Here is a 14,478-nt window from a genome sequence, read left to right as displayed (position 1 = left end):
GAACTTTGGAGGGTAAGTAATGACAGTCAATGACTGAATAAAAATAAATATTAAATAATTAGTAATAGTAGCCTTTCTATCTCATTGAAGCTAGTAGTCCCTAGTAGAGGAGTTTTGATTACTGCCATCTTTTATGTGTCTGGACAATGCCCAGGTCTCATTCCTATAATTGTCTTATCTGCAGGTTATCAGACTGCCCAGCAGTTTCCTGATTTAGCCCTCAGAAAATTAAACGACTATAGCTCACTGGGAGTTATCCATGTATAAGGAAATTCCCAAAGAATAAAATAACCCTCCGAAAAATTCACTGGTTTTTGATTGCTGGATTCAGAGGGGAGGGATGGAAGAGATTTGCTGTATAAAAGTATTTACTTTCTCTTCTGCTATCTTTGATTTTCTCATAGGAAAAATAAATTAAATAAATAAATAAGGGGGTTGGGGGCGAAAACACCTGATGTGAGATCCTGGGACCAGAAACGTCTTAGCATTTTGTAGTCAAAAACCAGTGACTTTGTTCCTCCAGAGGAATCCTAAAAAGCAGCTTGTTTCATTGGTCTCAAGGAGACAGCAATTAAATAACCGTCACAACTCTCAACTGTCATTTCCCAAACTGCCACAGAGTCTTTTAGTTCCAACATTCTATCATTTCTGAGAAGAGATCATCTTCCAAAACATTCCACTTGCTGTTTGAAAGTAGCAGCAAAGCTAACCATTTTTTAGGAAGCACTCTTTATTTCTAGTGCTTTGATTTCATCAGTGTCTGGAGCAAAGCTTCTGGCAGAAACAGGGGAGTCCAACGCAGGGGACAGCCACAGAACCCATTCACAGTTACAATCTGGACTCCTCCTCTCTCTGATGGGTAGCAGCCAACCCCTTTGCCCGATTCTCATAAGTCTGAAGAGTCAGCAAGGAGTGACTACCAGCCCCAGTACTTAAAGTGGTGTTAACACAAACTGGAAGAAAGACTTTTTTTTTTCTCTCATGTGTTAGTGTTCTGGCATGAACCCAAAATGAAAGATTCAGTGCAGAGTGTACCTCGGCCAACACAAAAACACAGAATTTTCAGGCCTACCCTGAGCTGTGCAGGCAAATTTCTCATAACTCTTCTTTACTCATTACAGGGAGAAAAAATCGTCCTGGGTTTAGTCATAGCTTTCCCTGAAAAACTAGAATGAATTTCACAACAGGAAAGGAGTGAAGAGGATAAGGAAAAGGTGTGTGTGGGGGGGAGAGGGAGGGTAGAAAGAAAGAAAGGAAAGGAAAAGAGAGTTGGAAAAAAGGAAGAAATTAGGGTTCCAGGCATTCTAAACACTACCAAAATGCACAGATCTATTTACAATGGCAAAAAAAAAAAAAAAAAAAAAAATTCCCTTCTGGGTTTGATGTGTTTTTGCTGTTTCTAATGGAACATAATTGTTCAAAACTAACTTCAAGAGGTAAAAGCATTTCTTCAGCCTTTCCCCTATGTAAAACATGGGTTTTCACAATGGCTTTAATCATGATGTTAATGTAATCATGCAACAATGGTGTATGGTAACAGTATTTGAAAATAATCCAATGCAGCTAAAAGTTCATAGGTGGAGAGGAAGTTTATCTGGAGGCAAAGACCACTTAAAGCTATTTCTTAGGGGTGTTTCTCCCAGTAACCTATGTGCTTAAGATGGGTACAGTTATTCTAGAGTTAGAAGGTAGGGCAAAACAAAAGTGGAGATATTAGATTTTTCTATATATCATTGCTATTATTTCCAAGGTTTTAGTCAAGTCTTTATTCTCTACTTCATTTACTTCTAATGCGTAGTTCTTTTTATTATTTTCTTTTATTTACAGTTATAGGTGAATAACTCTTTTCTAAATTTTAGCTTATTTCCTAGATTTTTATCCTAAAGCAGTGTATTCAAAAAGTTGATACCAACTTGGTCTTTTTTACTTAACCAAGATGAAAATCTATTATGTCTTGATCTTTTAAATTTACAATTAAAAGTACACTGCAATTTAAAAATACATTTTGATCTACTGTAATTTGTCATCTCTATGGCATTTTCTAAGTTACCTTCTATGGATATTTTTATTAATTTCTGCTAGGTTCTAGTTCTTTTAGTAAAGATACTAAGATGAAGACCTCAGTAACTGCTGATTGAAATGTCTCATTCTGGGAATCAGAGTACTTCATTTTGCTTTCAACAAATTCTCAGAATTTGCAAGCATTCTGGAATCTTTCTGCTATAGGAAGAAGCTATTCCCCTTTTAATGATGGCTGAAGAGTAAATGGAATATAGCTACGAGATGAATAAGTAGTCCAATTTATTTTCAGGCATCTATTAAATATCGCAATCTGAATGATTTTTTTCAAATCAGTGGATAGCGGTGAGTACATAATTAAATTACTTTTATCTTGAAATATAGGAATAAGTAGTCCAATTTATTTTCAGGCATCTATTAAATATCGCAATCTGAATGATTTTTTTCAAATCAGTGCATAGCGGTGAGTACATAATTAAATAACTTTACTTTTATCTTGAAAATAGATAGTATATTTACCTATTTAAAAATTTGTTTTGTTTCCAAATCATATATAGAAATAAGAGTTTAGAAAATATTTACTTGTGAAATACTTAATACTTATTAATTATGAAAGTATGAACTCGTTTATGTTCCAATTTCAATCAGAACATTGAAGGATAAAACGTACTATTTTATTTTTATTAGCTTTTTCTGGTCAATATACTAGAATTGAGTAAGAGAAATTACTGTACAGTATTCACTAAGGTAACCTAGCCTACAGTTAGATGTGAGGTCATTTATGATGAGCAAATAATGGATTAGGTAACAGTGAGCAAAATTCTAGAAGTTTGAGTTTGTGTGCTTACTAGCAACCACTTTCAACATTTCTGCAAAGCTAGAGAAGGTATCTTCTAATTTAAATTTATTTAAGAATTATCTATTGTGGAATATACTGTCAACAGGAGGTCAGTTGTAAAAATACTACTGAAAGACTGTGGAAGAGAAATTATTTTTTCCTGAAAGACTGTGGAAGAGAAATTATTTTTTCCCCTTACACATTCATAGTTCTTATATTTTCATTCCTGCAATTCTTATATTAAAAAACATAGGATTAGCAGCAAGAGAGTTGAAAATGGCAGAAGTTGGGAATGACTGCTTTTTCTTTTTTAATTCCATATGCATAAAGGTAAATATTGTACAATTTACGGTACTTCACATGCTTAAGCTTTTTAGTAGAATGAAGGAAGATATGGCAATAATTTGCATTGCTGAATCAAAATTTACTATTTTCCCACAAAATACTTTATATATTTAAAATCTGAAGTAAATCCTTATCATGTATTTTTGATATATTGAATTTCTCTGATAAAATCTGGGATAATTTAAAATTGTTTGAAACTACCCTTCTATACGCCAGTTTTATGCCCCTGGCTTTTTAATCCTCACTGTGGCACTTTTGCCTATATTATGGCTCCTTGAAACATCAAATTCCTAATATTGAAACATTATATGATACATCATACTGTTTTGGTTAATGTGATTCCAGTCATATAAATTCAAATAGTTAATTAAATTCAGGTCACTATCAAACAGTTAAATAAATCTAATTTACCCCCTATTTTGAAATTTATTAACGAAATTACTGAATTTTCCCCTGTCAAAGTAACAGCAAATAATTAATATCATGGAAAAAGGAAAAGAAAGTAATACAAACAAGTTGGCCAAACATGAATTGAAGTTTATAAAGTTAAAATGGGAAAAAATATTTAATCTAAGTGATTAGGATTAATGGATCTCAATGAAACCAAATAAGAAATGTAGAAATTCAGTGTTTGGAGCTTCATGTTCATATCAGAATGAACTCAGTGAAAGACATGCTGTGTCTGGTTTAAAGCATTTCATCTCTGCTAGGACAACTGAATGGAGTCAACTTGACTGTAAGAATGAGATCTACTTCTCTTACCTGTTACTTTAAGATTAAACCCTAGGATGATAAGAAATAATAGAATTTATGTTCCATGTGGGCAGAGAGTTTTGTCTATTTCACTGCTGTATCCTCAAATACTTAGTAAGTTCTCAATAAATAAATGAAAAATAAAAATAATAATAGCAATCACAATACTTTATCTCCCATAATTTTTACAACAATCTGTGAGGAGGGCACTTTATTCGCTTTTTACAGGTGAGGAAACTGAGGCACAGAGAGGGTGAGTAACAGATTGACTTTCTGATTATGGGCAAAGTAGAGTTCAAATACCAGTTTATCTGGTTCCTGCCCACTATCCTAGACTACGAGACCTACAGATCCACCTTAAAAGGGAGAGAGACTGAAGACAGAGAGTAAGAGGGTGGGAAAAATAATAAGGAACAACCCTGAAACACGTGTCTAAAAAAGGGATGAGTTTAATAGGATATTTTTATTCTATGTTACCCACCCTCTGCCCCAAAAGCCAATGACCTGAAGTTTTCCCAACTGTGGATCTATGTGTAAAAGATATAAAATTAAAAAATAGCAGCCCTTTAAAATAATCCATATCTGCTTTTGTTGGGATATAATGATATAAATGTGTAAATATATAGGCACAATTGTAGACCAAGGGCATATAGCATATACATGTAATGTAACATAGCACAATGTGCTAATTATTTAAAATTCCACAATAATATAAAGTTTAAGCTCCATTCACTTTCCCTATATAAATACACTTAGTATCTCCATAAACTAAGAAAACAATTGTCTAATAAAAGATATGATTAATAGAGATCATCTCTACAATTAGAATATGGATGATGATTCTTAAAAAAAAATTCTGGCCTTCTTAAGAAAGAAAAATTAGATTCTTCTGTCATTGGATTGTGATTAAGAGTGTCACTGATCTTTTATATGTTTATCCTTAGTGAGCCATATGGATTAACTGATAACAAGAAGGAGAATTTTATCGGTGACTCATGGCGTGTTGTACTATTTAATCATTAGATTATCTCGTGTCTTTCATTAAAATTAGACTGGTTTGCTAGAATTTAGACTTTATGGCCTTGTATTTGTAGTATTTTTTTAAATTTTAATTTGATCTCATATTTTCTTTAGTTGATTAGTAATCTGTTGTTAAACACTAACATTCATCTATTGAGTTTTCTATACTGTTTACTTTTTCCTTTTAGGGTTCCCAGTGCCGATTCCGACACTGTGAAGAGGCCGTTGGCAGTGACACTGTGTGCTCATTATGGAGAGAAGGAAAATGTTTAGATCCACGTTGCAGATTTAGACACATGGAAATGCAGGTAGAATTACTCAGCATCATCATGTTTGTTAAAAGCATCTTCCTTCGATAATACTGAACTATACTCTTACAACACAATTGAGAAGAAATGATTTTTCCTTCCATTACTTAATTTTAGGCATTTTGCACTTTGCTCAATTTAAATTCTTAAAAAAATGGGCAAGTATATTTTAGGAAATCCATTGCATCTTTTAAATAGCAGAGCTTAGAAACACTCAAAGCCTAGAAACACGTGATCTTAAATCAGCAATTGCAGTAGTTTTTGTCACATTGTGTTGTGTTGTAGCACATGGTATTTATTGTGAATATGGCATCTGATCATTACATTTCCCCCACCTCCTTTGTCTAGCAAAACTGCAGCATTTCATGCTTCTGGGAAGCTCAGCCTCTTGGTTGTGTGAAGATCAGTTGTATCTTTTATCACAGCAAACCTCGAAATATCAATGGATTATTTTTGCCACCAAGTAGCAGTGAGTATTTTTTTTGAATAACACGGATATACCATATTATAATCTGGTTTTGGAGTAGCAGCATAGAGTGACACGTTAAATAAAGTATGAAAGGTGAGCAATGCAGTTTAACAGCCAGTGAATGATTTGGGATGGTTTTATCAAGAATCATGAGATGAAGCTTAGAATGAGCCATCAAGTAGTCAACAAAAATGTAGTGAACAAAGGGCAAGTCAAACTTTCTCTGTGTTTCTAAACTGGATTTATTCATCTGAAAAGTGAGAGGACTACTGACCTCACTAGGTAGAGTGGAACTGTCTCAGCAAATCATCGCACAACTGGCCTCACCGTTGTGCCCTTATCTCGTAGGTGGGGAGAGCAAGGGCATGCTCTGTTTTGCACACTTCTGCTTCTAGAAGAACAGCTAGATGTGTGGTTCTTCCTAAGACTTCATTTGTGGATAAAATGCAATCCCATTGTTGCAGAGTAAGTGGCATACTTCAATCCAACTAAATGACACTGAGGTTCTACTACGTGATGAACCTTAAACTAGGTTCTGGGAAGGGGATAGGGAAGACACCACGCCCTATAACAGTGAATGGCAAGAACCTTGCTTAAGAAGTTGGGATTGTCAGGTTTCCCTGATGCTATAGCTATGCCGCTCTCCTGCTGTGGCTACCATATTTCTTATGATGGAATTATTCTAGAAATGAGTTTACAGAATATCAGTCCTTTGGATTTGAAAACTTGGCTTCAGATAATCCTTGGCAAATGAATGACTAAAAATTATGTTTCTTTGTTATAGTCTTCTGGAAAACTCTGATCTCATAGCATTCATTATACATGTGGTACCTTGATCAATGTTTTTCTTCACTAGACTGTAAACATCACAAGGATGGGGATCATAACTAGTTTCTATTTTTTTTAAATTTATTTATTTTTGGCTGCATTGGGTCTTCGTTGCTGTGTGTGGGCCTTCTCTAGTTGTGGCGAGCGGGGGCCACTCCTCGTCGCGGTGCTTGGACCTCTCATTGCGGTGGCCTCTCTTGCTGTGGAACACAGGCTCCAGAGCGCAGCCTCAGTAGTTGTGGCACGTGGGCTCAGTAGTTGTGGCACGTGGGCTCAGTAGTTGTGGCTCATGGGCTCTAGAGCGCAGGCTCAGTAGTTGTGGTGCACGGGCCCAGCTGCTCCACGGCACGTGGGATCCTCCCGGGCCAGGGCTTGAACCCATGCCCCCTGCACTGGCAGGCGGACTCTCAACCACTGCGCCACCAGGGAAGCCCCATAACTAGTTTCTTTACCAATGCTTTGCACAATGTCTGGAGCACAGATGCTCAATAAAACTGGATGTATGGACAGATGGATGGGGATAGATAGATAACTACTGAAGGTAACCTACTGGGATGAAAGTTATTACACTTACTAAGTGGTTAACTTGATCCCATTGTTTTACATCTAGTGTGATTTTATTTCATGAGGACATTGTACTAAATTCTCTATATCTGGTGTAATAGTTTGCTTCCTAAAGGTCTATGGATAAAATTGCTATCTTTCAAACTAATTCTTTTAGGACTAGAGGAAAACAAAGACTCCATCTCTGGGCAAAGGAAAGGTATAGTGTCTGTGTAACAATTATTGGGCTCCCCACTATAAGACATGCCCTGGGCTAAGTTCTGTAGGGATACATTTTATTGTTTTCATTTATTAGGCATAGAATCTGGACATCAAAAATAAATTCTAGCTTTTCTGGAAGTCTCAATTTCTTCAACATGTGTCAAAACTGCTCCTAACTTTGGAATAAAGTTTCCCCTCTCTCAGTAGGGTCAAAACCAGATCCATGCACTGGGACCAAATCCTTCCCCTAGCCGTTTTACCTCCATCATGAGAGGGGATAAGCAGGCTTCATAGGCTGCTAATACCCTACTTCCTCAAACCTCCTTTCATCTGTCCAGGGGACAAATCCACTTATATGTTTTGAATTCACCAGGACTAATTTTATTCTGCCCTTTATTCCTGTTTATGTCAGTTTCCCTAGGGAAAAAAAGAAATACTCCTGTGTGTTTCTCCTTTATTCTCACACTAGTACCATACTCACAACACTTCTGACACCATACAAGTGGGTTTTTTCCCACACCAATCAATTCTCTGTGACATTAGCTGGGTGTCCTATAATTTAATTCAATTCTGACACTAACCAGAGTTAGCACACACCCCACAGATTAATGACTGTATCCCCAAAGATTACCTTCCACTTTAGACATTAATTGCAAGTAGAAGGTCCCCAGGTTACCCACAGCCTCTGTCTAACTTGGGTACAAATTGGAGGTTTCCATGATCTCTCTCCCTGGATTAAATAATTTGCTAGACAGCTCAAAGAACTCAGAGAAATGCTTCCTTATGTTTACCAGTTTATTGTAATAGACGATGCCATAGAGGATGGCATCCTCTACTGTAATAGAGGATGTTCATCACACAGATGAACAACCAGATGAAGAGCCACATAAGGTGAGGTCTGGAAGGGCCCAAGCACAGGAACTTCTGTCCCTGTGGAGCTGGGGTGTGCCACTGTCCAGTACGTGGATGTGTTCATCAACCTGGAAGCTCTCTGAATTCTATACTTTTGGGATGTTTATGGAGGCTTCATCAGGTAAGCATGACTGAGTATTAAACCAATCTCTAGCCCCTCTCCCCTTCCTGGACATGGGGGCGGGGCTGAGAGTTCCAAGCTTCTAATGCTGGCTTGGTCTTTCTGGTGACAAACCCTACTCATGAAGCCACCAGGAGCCCACCCAGAGTCACCTCATTAGAACAAAGGACACTCCCAACACTGAGGAAACTCTAAGGGATTTTGGAGTTCTGTGTCAGGAACCAGGGTCAAAGGCCAAATATTAGAACAAAAGATGTTCCCAGTGCTCTTTTTTACTTAGGAAATCACGAAGGTTTTAGGAACTCTGTGCCAGTAACTGGGGGCAGAGACGAATGTATTTTCTATTATTTCACATCAGTCACTATCAGAAACCCCATCTTTCAAATGACTCACTCCTCTCCTCATTTGGCCCCTTTCTTCCACTCCTCCCCAACCTTCATTATCAGCAGAATTCTTTTTCAACTTCTTCCCTGAACTTTCCCTTCGTCTTCATAGTCGAATGTAAGTGTCACTCCCCCATCCTTCTCCAGCAGCACTCTCCAAGTGGTGGCTGTTTTTATCCCCAGTTCTCAAGTACCACCTGATCTGGAGATGAGGTAGAAGGTTTCCTTGGGTCCTATTGCCAATTTCAGATTGTTCTCTATCCCTTCTCCTTAAAACCATCCAGTTTGTATCTCATGCCATTATCCCCCCTCGGCGTTGCTGTTCTTTTTGCTTTTGTCTACACCTGTTCACGTCCTTCCTCCCCATTTTTCACAAGTATGAACTCCTGGCTCACAGTCACTCTAACTGTACTCCTGTGTCAATTCGTGGTGATTCCAATATGTAAGTATATGATCTACCACCCTAACCTCTCAGTTCTTTGAACTCAATTCCTCCACTGAGCTTACCCTTCCCCATCTCAGTCACTCTCTCAGTTATACTCTAAATACTAATTGCCAGCCTTTCTTCCTCTGGAGGGAATGGCCTGAGCTGTATTACGGGACAGGCCAACTGATGTGTACAGTGGTAGGGTATCACTTTTGATCTTTTGTAGTTTCTATTAAACTTGAACTGAGGAAAAAAAAATCTCCTTTGTCTTAATCCATCCTCTTACAAGCTACCACCCCATTTTTTTCTTTCTCTTTGTAGCAGTTCTCAAAATAGTTATCCTTGACTTGGTATTATCAAATACTCCCCACCCATTCTCTCTTAATACCATGTAAATCATCCTTTTCAGCCTCTTTCACCATTGATATACAAATTATTCAATCCAGTGGTCAATTTTCAGTCCTTCCATAAGTGGAACCATTAGCAGCATTTGACAGACTTGATCACTCCTCCCTCATTGATATAATTTCCTTATCTAGCTTCCAAGACCCTGTACCTCTTTGTTTTACTCCTATCTACCTAGTATTCTGTTTTTCCTCTTCCTCACTGGTTTTTCCTCTTTTCCCCATCCTCTTACATGTGGTATATTCTAGGAGTTAGTTCTTGGTTCTCTTTTGCCATTTCCCTTATTTTCTCAGATAAAATATAATTTATTTCTTCACTACATCTCTTGTTTGTTGTCTGAGTCCTCCCTATAGAATGAACATTCCGTAAGAGTAGGAATCTTTATTTTGTTTACTGATGAATCCCAACCACGAAACATAGGTACATAGTACTACCTTTCACATAATGGCGAATTCTATCCCAGGAAGTCCAGAAAAGTATTTATTCATGTTAAGCAGGTAAATACTTTTCCTCTGCCCAGACAGATGTCTGTGCTCTAGGAAATAGGATTCAATTTCCAGACTGGATGAAACTACGAAGCTCATTTGAATTATGTGTTGAACCTACTGCATCATCTGTTCATTATAAAAATATTTCAGTACCTCAGAAGGTATAATTTGATCTTTTGTAGACCTAATATTTCCTAAAATATTTCCAGGGACATTTACCTACCAAGGTTCATATTAACCAAGACCGGGAAAATAAATCATCTCACCTTAGACAAAAATTAAATTACAAAGTTATACCTTTATTTTAAAATCTACCTTTATGTTTCAGTAGGTGCACATGATCAGTGTGGGATTAATGACGATTTTTTTGGTAGCGAAATATAACTATTGTTTCATACATAGCATTGTGCAATTCACATGTAAGTTTGTAGCCAGTTAAAATAAGATAAAATTTATGCATTTAAATGTGTAACCTGTGAAAATTTCTAGGGCCTCTGATCAAGGAATTGAGACCCATCATGTGGTCCATATTAAGCAGGTGAGTTGGTACCACAGCAATGATAAGTTACCAGCTGTGCTCTTCCAGAATGAGGTGTTTGCCAAAAGCAATTTCCCATTAGTTGATTTGCCATTGTTATCTTTAAGCACTAAGTTCAATACTTGAGTCCTGCACTTTTTGTCTGGGAATATAAAACTGCCAGTTAGTCTTTTTGCAATTTAAACTTTAATCTGCTAACAAATTAAAAAAGGTTTTGGACTCTTTTGAAAAATATTTCATTTAGGGACTTCCCTGGTGGTCCAGTGGCTAAGACTCCATGCTCCCAATGCCAGGGACCAGGGCTCGATCCCTCATCAGGGAACTAGATCCCACATGCCACAACTAAGAGTTTGAACGTACAACTATAGATTCTGCATGCTGCAACTAACAAAAAAAGAAAGATCCCACATGTCACAACTAAAAAAAGAAAAAAAGATTCTGCATGCCAAACTAAAAGATCCCACACGCCGTAACTAAAGATCCTGCATGCCGCAACGAAGATCCTGCACGCGGCAACGAAGATCTCGCATGCTGCAACTAAGACCCAGCACGGCCAAAAAAAAAAAAAAAAGATTTCATTTAACTGTTGCTAAACCAGACATTTTTAAAAGAGGCCTAATCCTTCTGGTGATCATCTCCAAGTTTAAAAGCAAATAGGTGTCAAATTTAAATATAATAAAAATAAAATAAAATAGAATAAATTAAAATCTAAATTTTTAAAATTCTCTATAAGAATAAGCCTCCACATTATGGAGCCTTATAGTCATTAACTTATCTCTTTAATACGTTTCTTTAGGATTGAGTTGTCATTGCAATTATTATTGATATATAATTTATTAAAATAACATAATTACATTACAAACTTAGATAATTACTGCACAAAAAATTAGAATTTTATTGGAAAAATATTAAACTATGAAAAAGAATGAAATAGAAATTCTAGAGTTGAACAATAACCAAAATGAAAAATTATTAGAGGGGTTCAACTGCAGATTTAAGCTGACAGAAGAAAGAATCAGCAAACTAAAGATAGATCAATAGACATCATATAGTCTGAAAAAGGTATAGAATTGAAAAGAAAAATGTTTGGTAGAATTTGCCTGTGAAGCCATCTGGTCCTGGACTTTTGTTTGTTGGGAGTTTTTAAATCACAGATTCAAATTCAATACTTGTAACTGGTCTGTTCATATTTTCTATTTCTTCCTGGTTCAGTCTTGGTAGATTGTACCTTTCTATGAATTTGTCCATTTCTTCTAGGTTGTCCATTTTATTGGCATATAGTTGCTTGTAGTAGTCTCTTATGGTCCTTTGTATTTCTGTGGTGTCAGTTGTAACTTCTCATTTTTAATTTATAATTCTATTGATTTGGACCCTCTCCCTTTATTTATACAATGGAATATTACTCAGACATAAAAAATAATGAAATAATGCCATTTGCAGCAACATGGATGGACCTAGAGATTATCATTCTAAATGAAGTAAGCCAGACATAGAAGACAAATATCATATGATATTACTTGTCTGTGGAATCCAAAAAAAAAAGGGGGGGAGATACAAATGAACTTGTATACAAAATAGAAATAGATGCACAGACATAGAAAACAAACTTATGGTTACCAAAGGAGAAAGGGGGAGGGGGAGGGATAAATTAGGAGTTTGGGATTAACATATACACACTACTATATATAAAACAGATAACCAACAAGGACCATACTGTATAGCACAGGGAACTATACTCAATATTTTATAATAACCTATAAAGGAAAAGAATCTGAAAAAAATAGAAGTATATGTATGTATAACTGAATCACTTTGCTGTACATGTGAAACTAACACAACATTATAATCAATTTTACTTCAATTAAAAAAAAGAAAAAGAAAGATGAACAGAAGCTCAGAGAAATGTGGTACATGTATAGTGGGAGTACCAGAATGAGAGGAGGGAAAACAGAAAAAAATATTCAAAGAAATAATGGCTGAAAACTTCCCAAATTTGATGAAAATTATTAACCTACATATCCAAGAAGCACAACAAATGCTAAGTAGAATAAACCCAAAGATAGACACATCTAGACACATCATAGTTAAAAGAGTAAATGCCAAAACAAAAGCAAATTCTGGAAAGAAGCAAAATAACAATGATTTGTCACATATAAGAGAACCTCAGTATGATTAACAGCTGACTTCTCCAGAAAAAAAGTAGTCCAGAAGGCAGTAGGATGACATACTCAAAGTACTGAAAGAAAAAATATATATATATGTACATATATATAATTGTATTTTGAACATATAACATTTAGAAATGTAATATATTTGACAAGAACAGCACAAAAGAGGCAGGCGAAAGCAAACCTGTATTATGGTAAAGAAATGATACCAGGTGGTAACTCAAATGAAGAAAACTAGAAATGATAAATAAGAAGGCTAATGTATCAAACTCTATAGATATGTATTTCCCTTCTCCTCTCAACTACTTTAAGAAATACAAAGTTATAGAAAGTAATAATTATAACAATGTGCTTTGGGCTTTGTAACACATTACAGATGTAATATAATATTAATAGGATTATACAGAATATACACACAAAAATACTTGATAAAATTCTAGGAAACTAAATCCAACATTAAAAAAAGGATTTTAGTTCATGACCAAGTGGGATTTATCCCAGAAATGCAAGGTTGGTTTAACTACAAAAAATGAATTAATGTAATACACCAGATCAATAGAATAAAGGGCAAAAAAACCATGGTCATGGTCATCATAGTATATGAACAAAAAGCACTGACAAAAACCAACACTCTTTCATGATAAAAACACTCAACAAACTAAAAGTAGAAGGAAACTCCCTCAACCTGATCTAGGACATATATGAAAAATCCAGAGCTAATATACTTACTGGCATAACTGAAAGCCTTTCCTCTTAATCAGAAACAAGGATGTTTTCTTGCCATTTATATTAAAGCCAGGGGGATTGGGCAATAAAGCTAAATAAAACACAAAAGACCCCGAATAGCCAAAGCAATCTTGAGAACGAAAAATGGAGCTGGAGGAATCAGGCTCCCTGACTTCAGATTATACTACAAGGCTACAGTAATCAAGACAGTATGGTACTGGCACAAAAACAGAAATATAGATCAATGGAACAGGATAGAAAGCCCAGAGATAAACCCACACACATATGGTCACCTTATCTTTGATAAAGGAGGGAAGGATATACAGTGGAGAAAAGACAGCCTCTTCAATAAGTGGTGCTGGGAAAACTGGACAGCTACATGTAAAAGTATGAAATTAGAACAATCCCTAACACCACACACAAGAATAAACTCAAAATGGGTTAAACCCTAAATGTAAGGCCAGACACTGTCAAACTCTTAGAGGAAAACATAGGCAGAACACTCTATGACATAAATCACAGCAAGATCCTTTTTGACCCATCTCCTAGAGAAATGGAAATAAAAACAAAAATAAACAAATGGGACCTAATGAAACTTAAAAGCTTTTGCACAGCAAAGGAAACCATAAACAAGACAAAAAGACAACCCTCAGAAAGGGAGTAATATTTGCAAATGAAGCAACTGACAAAGGATTAATATCCAAAATTTATAAGCAACTCATGCAGCTCAATAACAAAAAAACAAACAACCCAATCCAAAAATGGGCAGAAGAACTAAATAGACATTTCTCCAAAGAAGATATACAGATCGCCAACAAACACATGAAAGAATGCTCAACATCATTAATCATTAGAGAAATGCAAATCAAAACGACAATGAGATATCATCTCACACCGGTCAGATTGGCCATCATCAAAAACTCTAGAAACAATAAATGCTGGAGAGGGTGTGGAGAAAAGGGAAC

The 14,478-nt window shown here is 36.0% G+C and overlaps 1 protein-coding gene across 1 annotated transcript in view; it reads left to right on the top strand.

Moving 5' to 3' along the window:
• Positions 1 to 5,182: 5,182 nt before the first annotated feature.
• C6H12orf50 (chromosome 6 C12orf50 homolog) overlaps positions 5,183 to 14,478 on the top strand; it is a 33,066-nt gene continuing 23,770 nt past the window's right edge. The window contains exons 1-2 of the mRNA XM_028490316.2: positions 5,183 to 5,283; positions 5,632 to 5,752. Of these exons, the coding sequence (XP_028346117.1) occupies positions 5,272 to 5,283; positions 5,632 to 5,752 (133 nt within the window). The 5' untranslated portion in view covers positions 5,183 to 5,271. The remainder of the gene's footprint in view (positions 5,284 to 5,631; positions 5,753 to 14,478) is intronic.

Source organism: Physeter macrocephalus, chromosome 6, assembly GCF_002837175.3.
Source record: "Physeter macrocephalus isolate SW-GA chromosome 6, ASM283717v5, whole genome shotgun sequence".
In the NCBI taxonomy this organism is placed as follows: domain Eukaryota; kingdom Metazoa; phylum Chordata; class Mammalia; order Artiodactyla; family Physeteridae; genus Physeter; species Physeter macrocephalus.
Note: the sequence above shows the minus strand (reverse complement) of the source record. Positions and strands in the feature narration are given on the sequence as shown.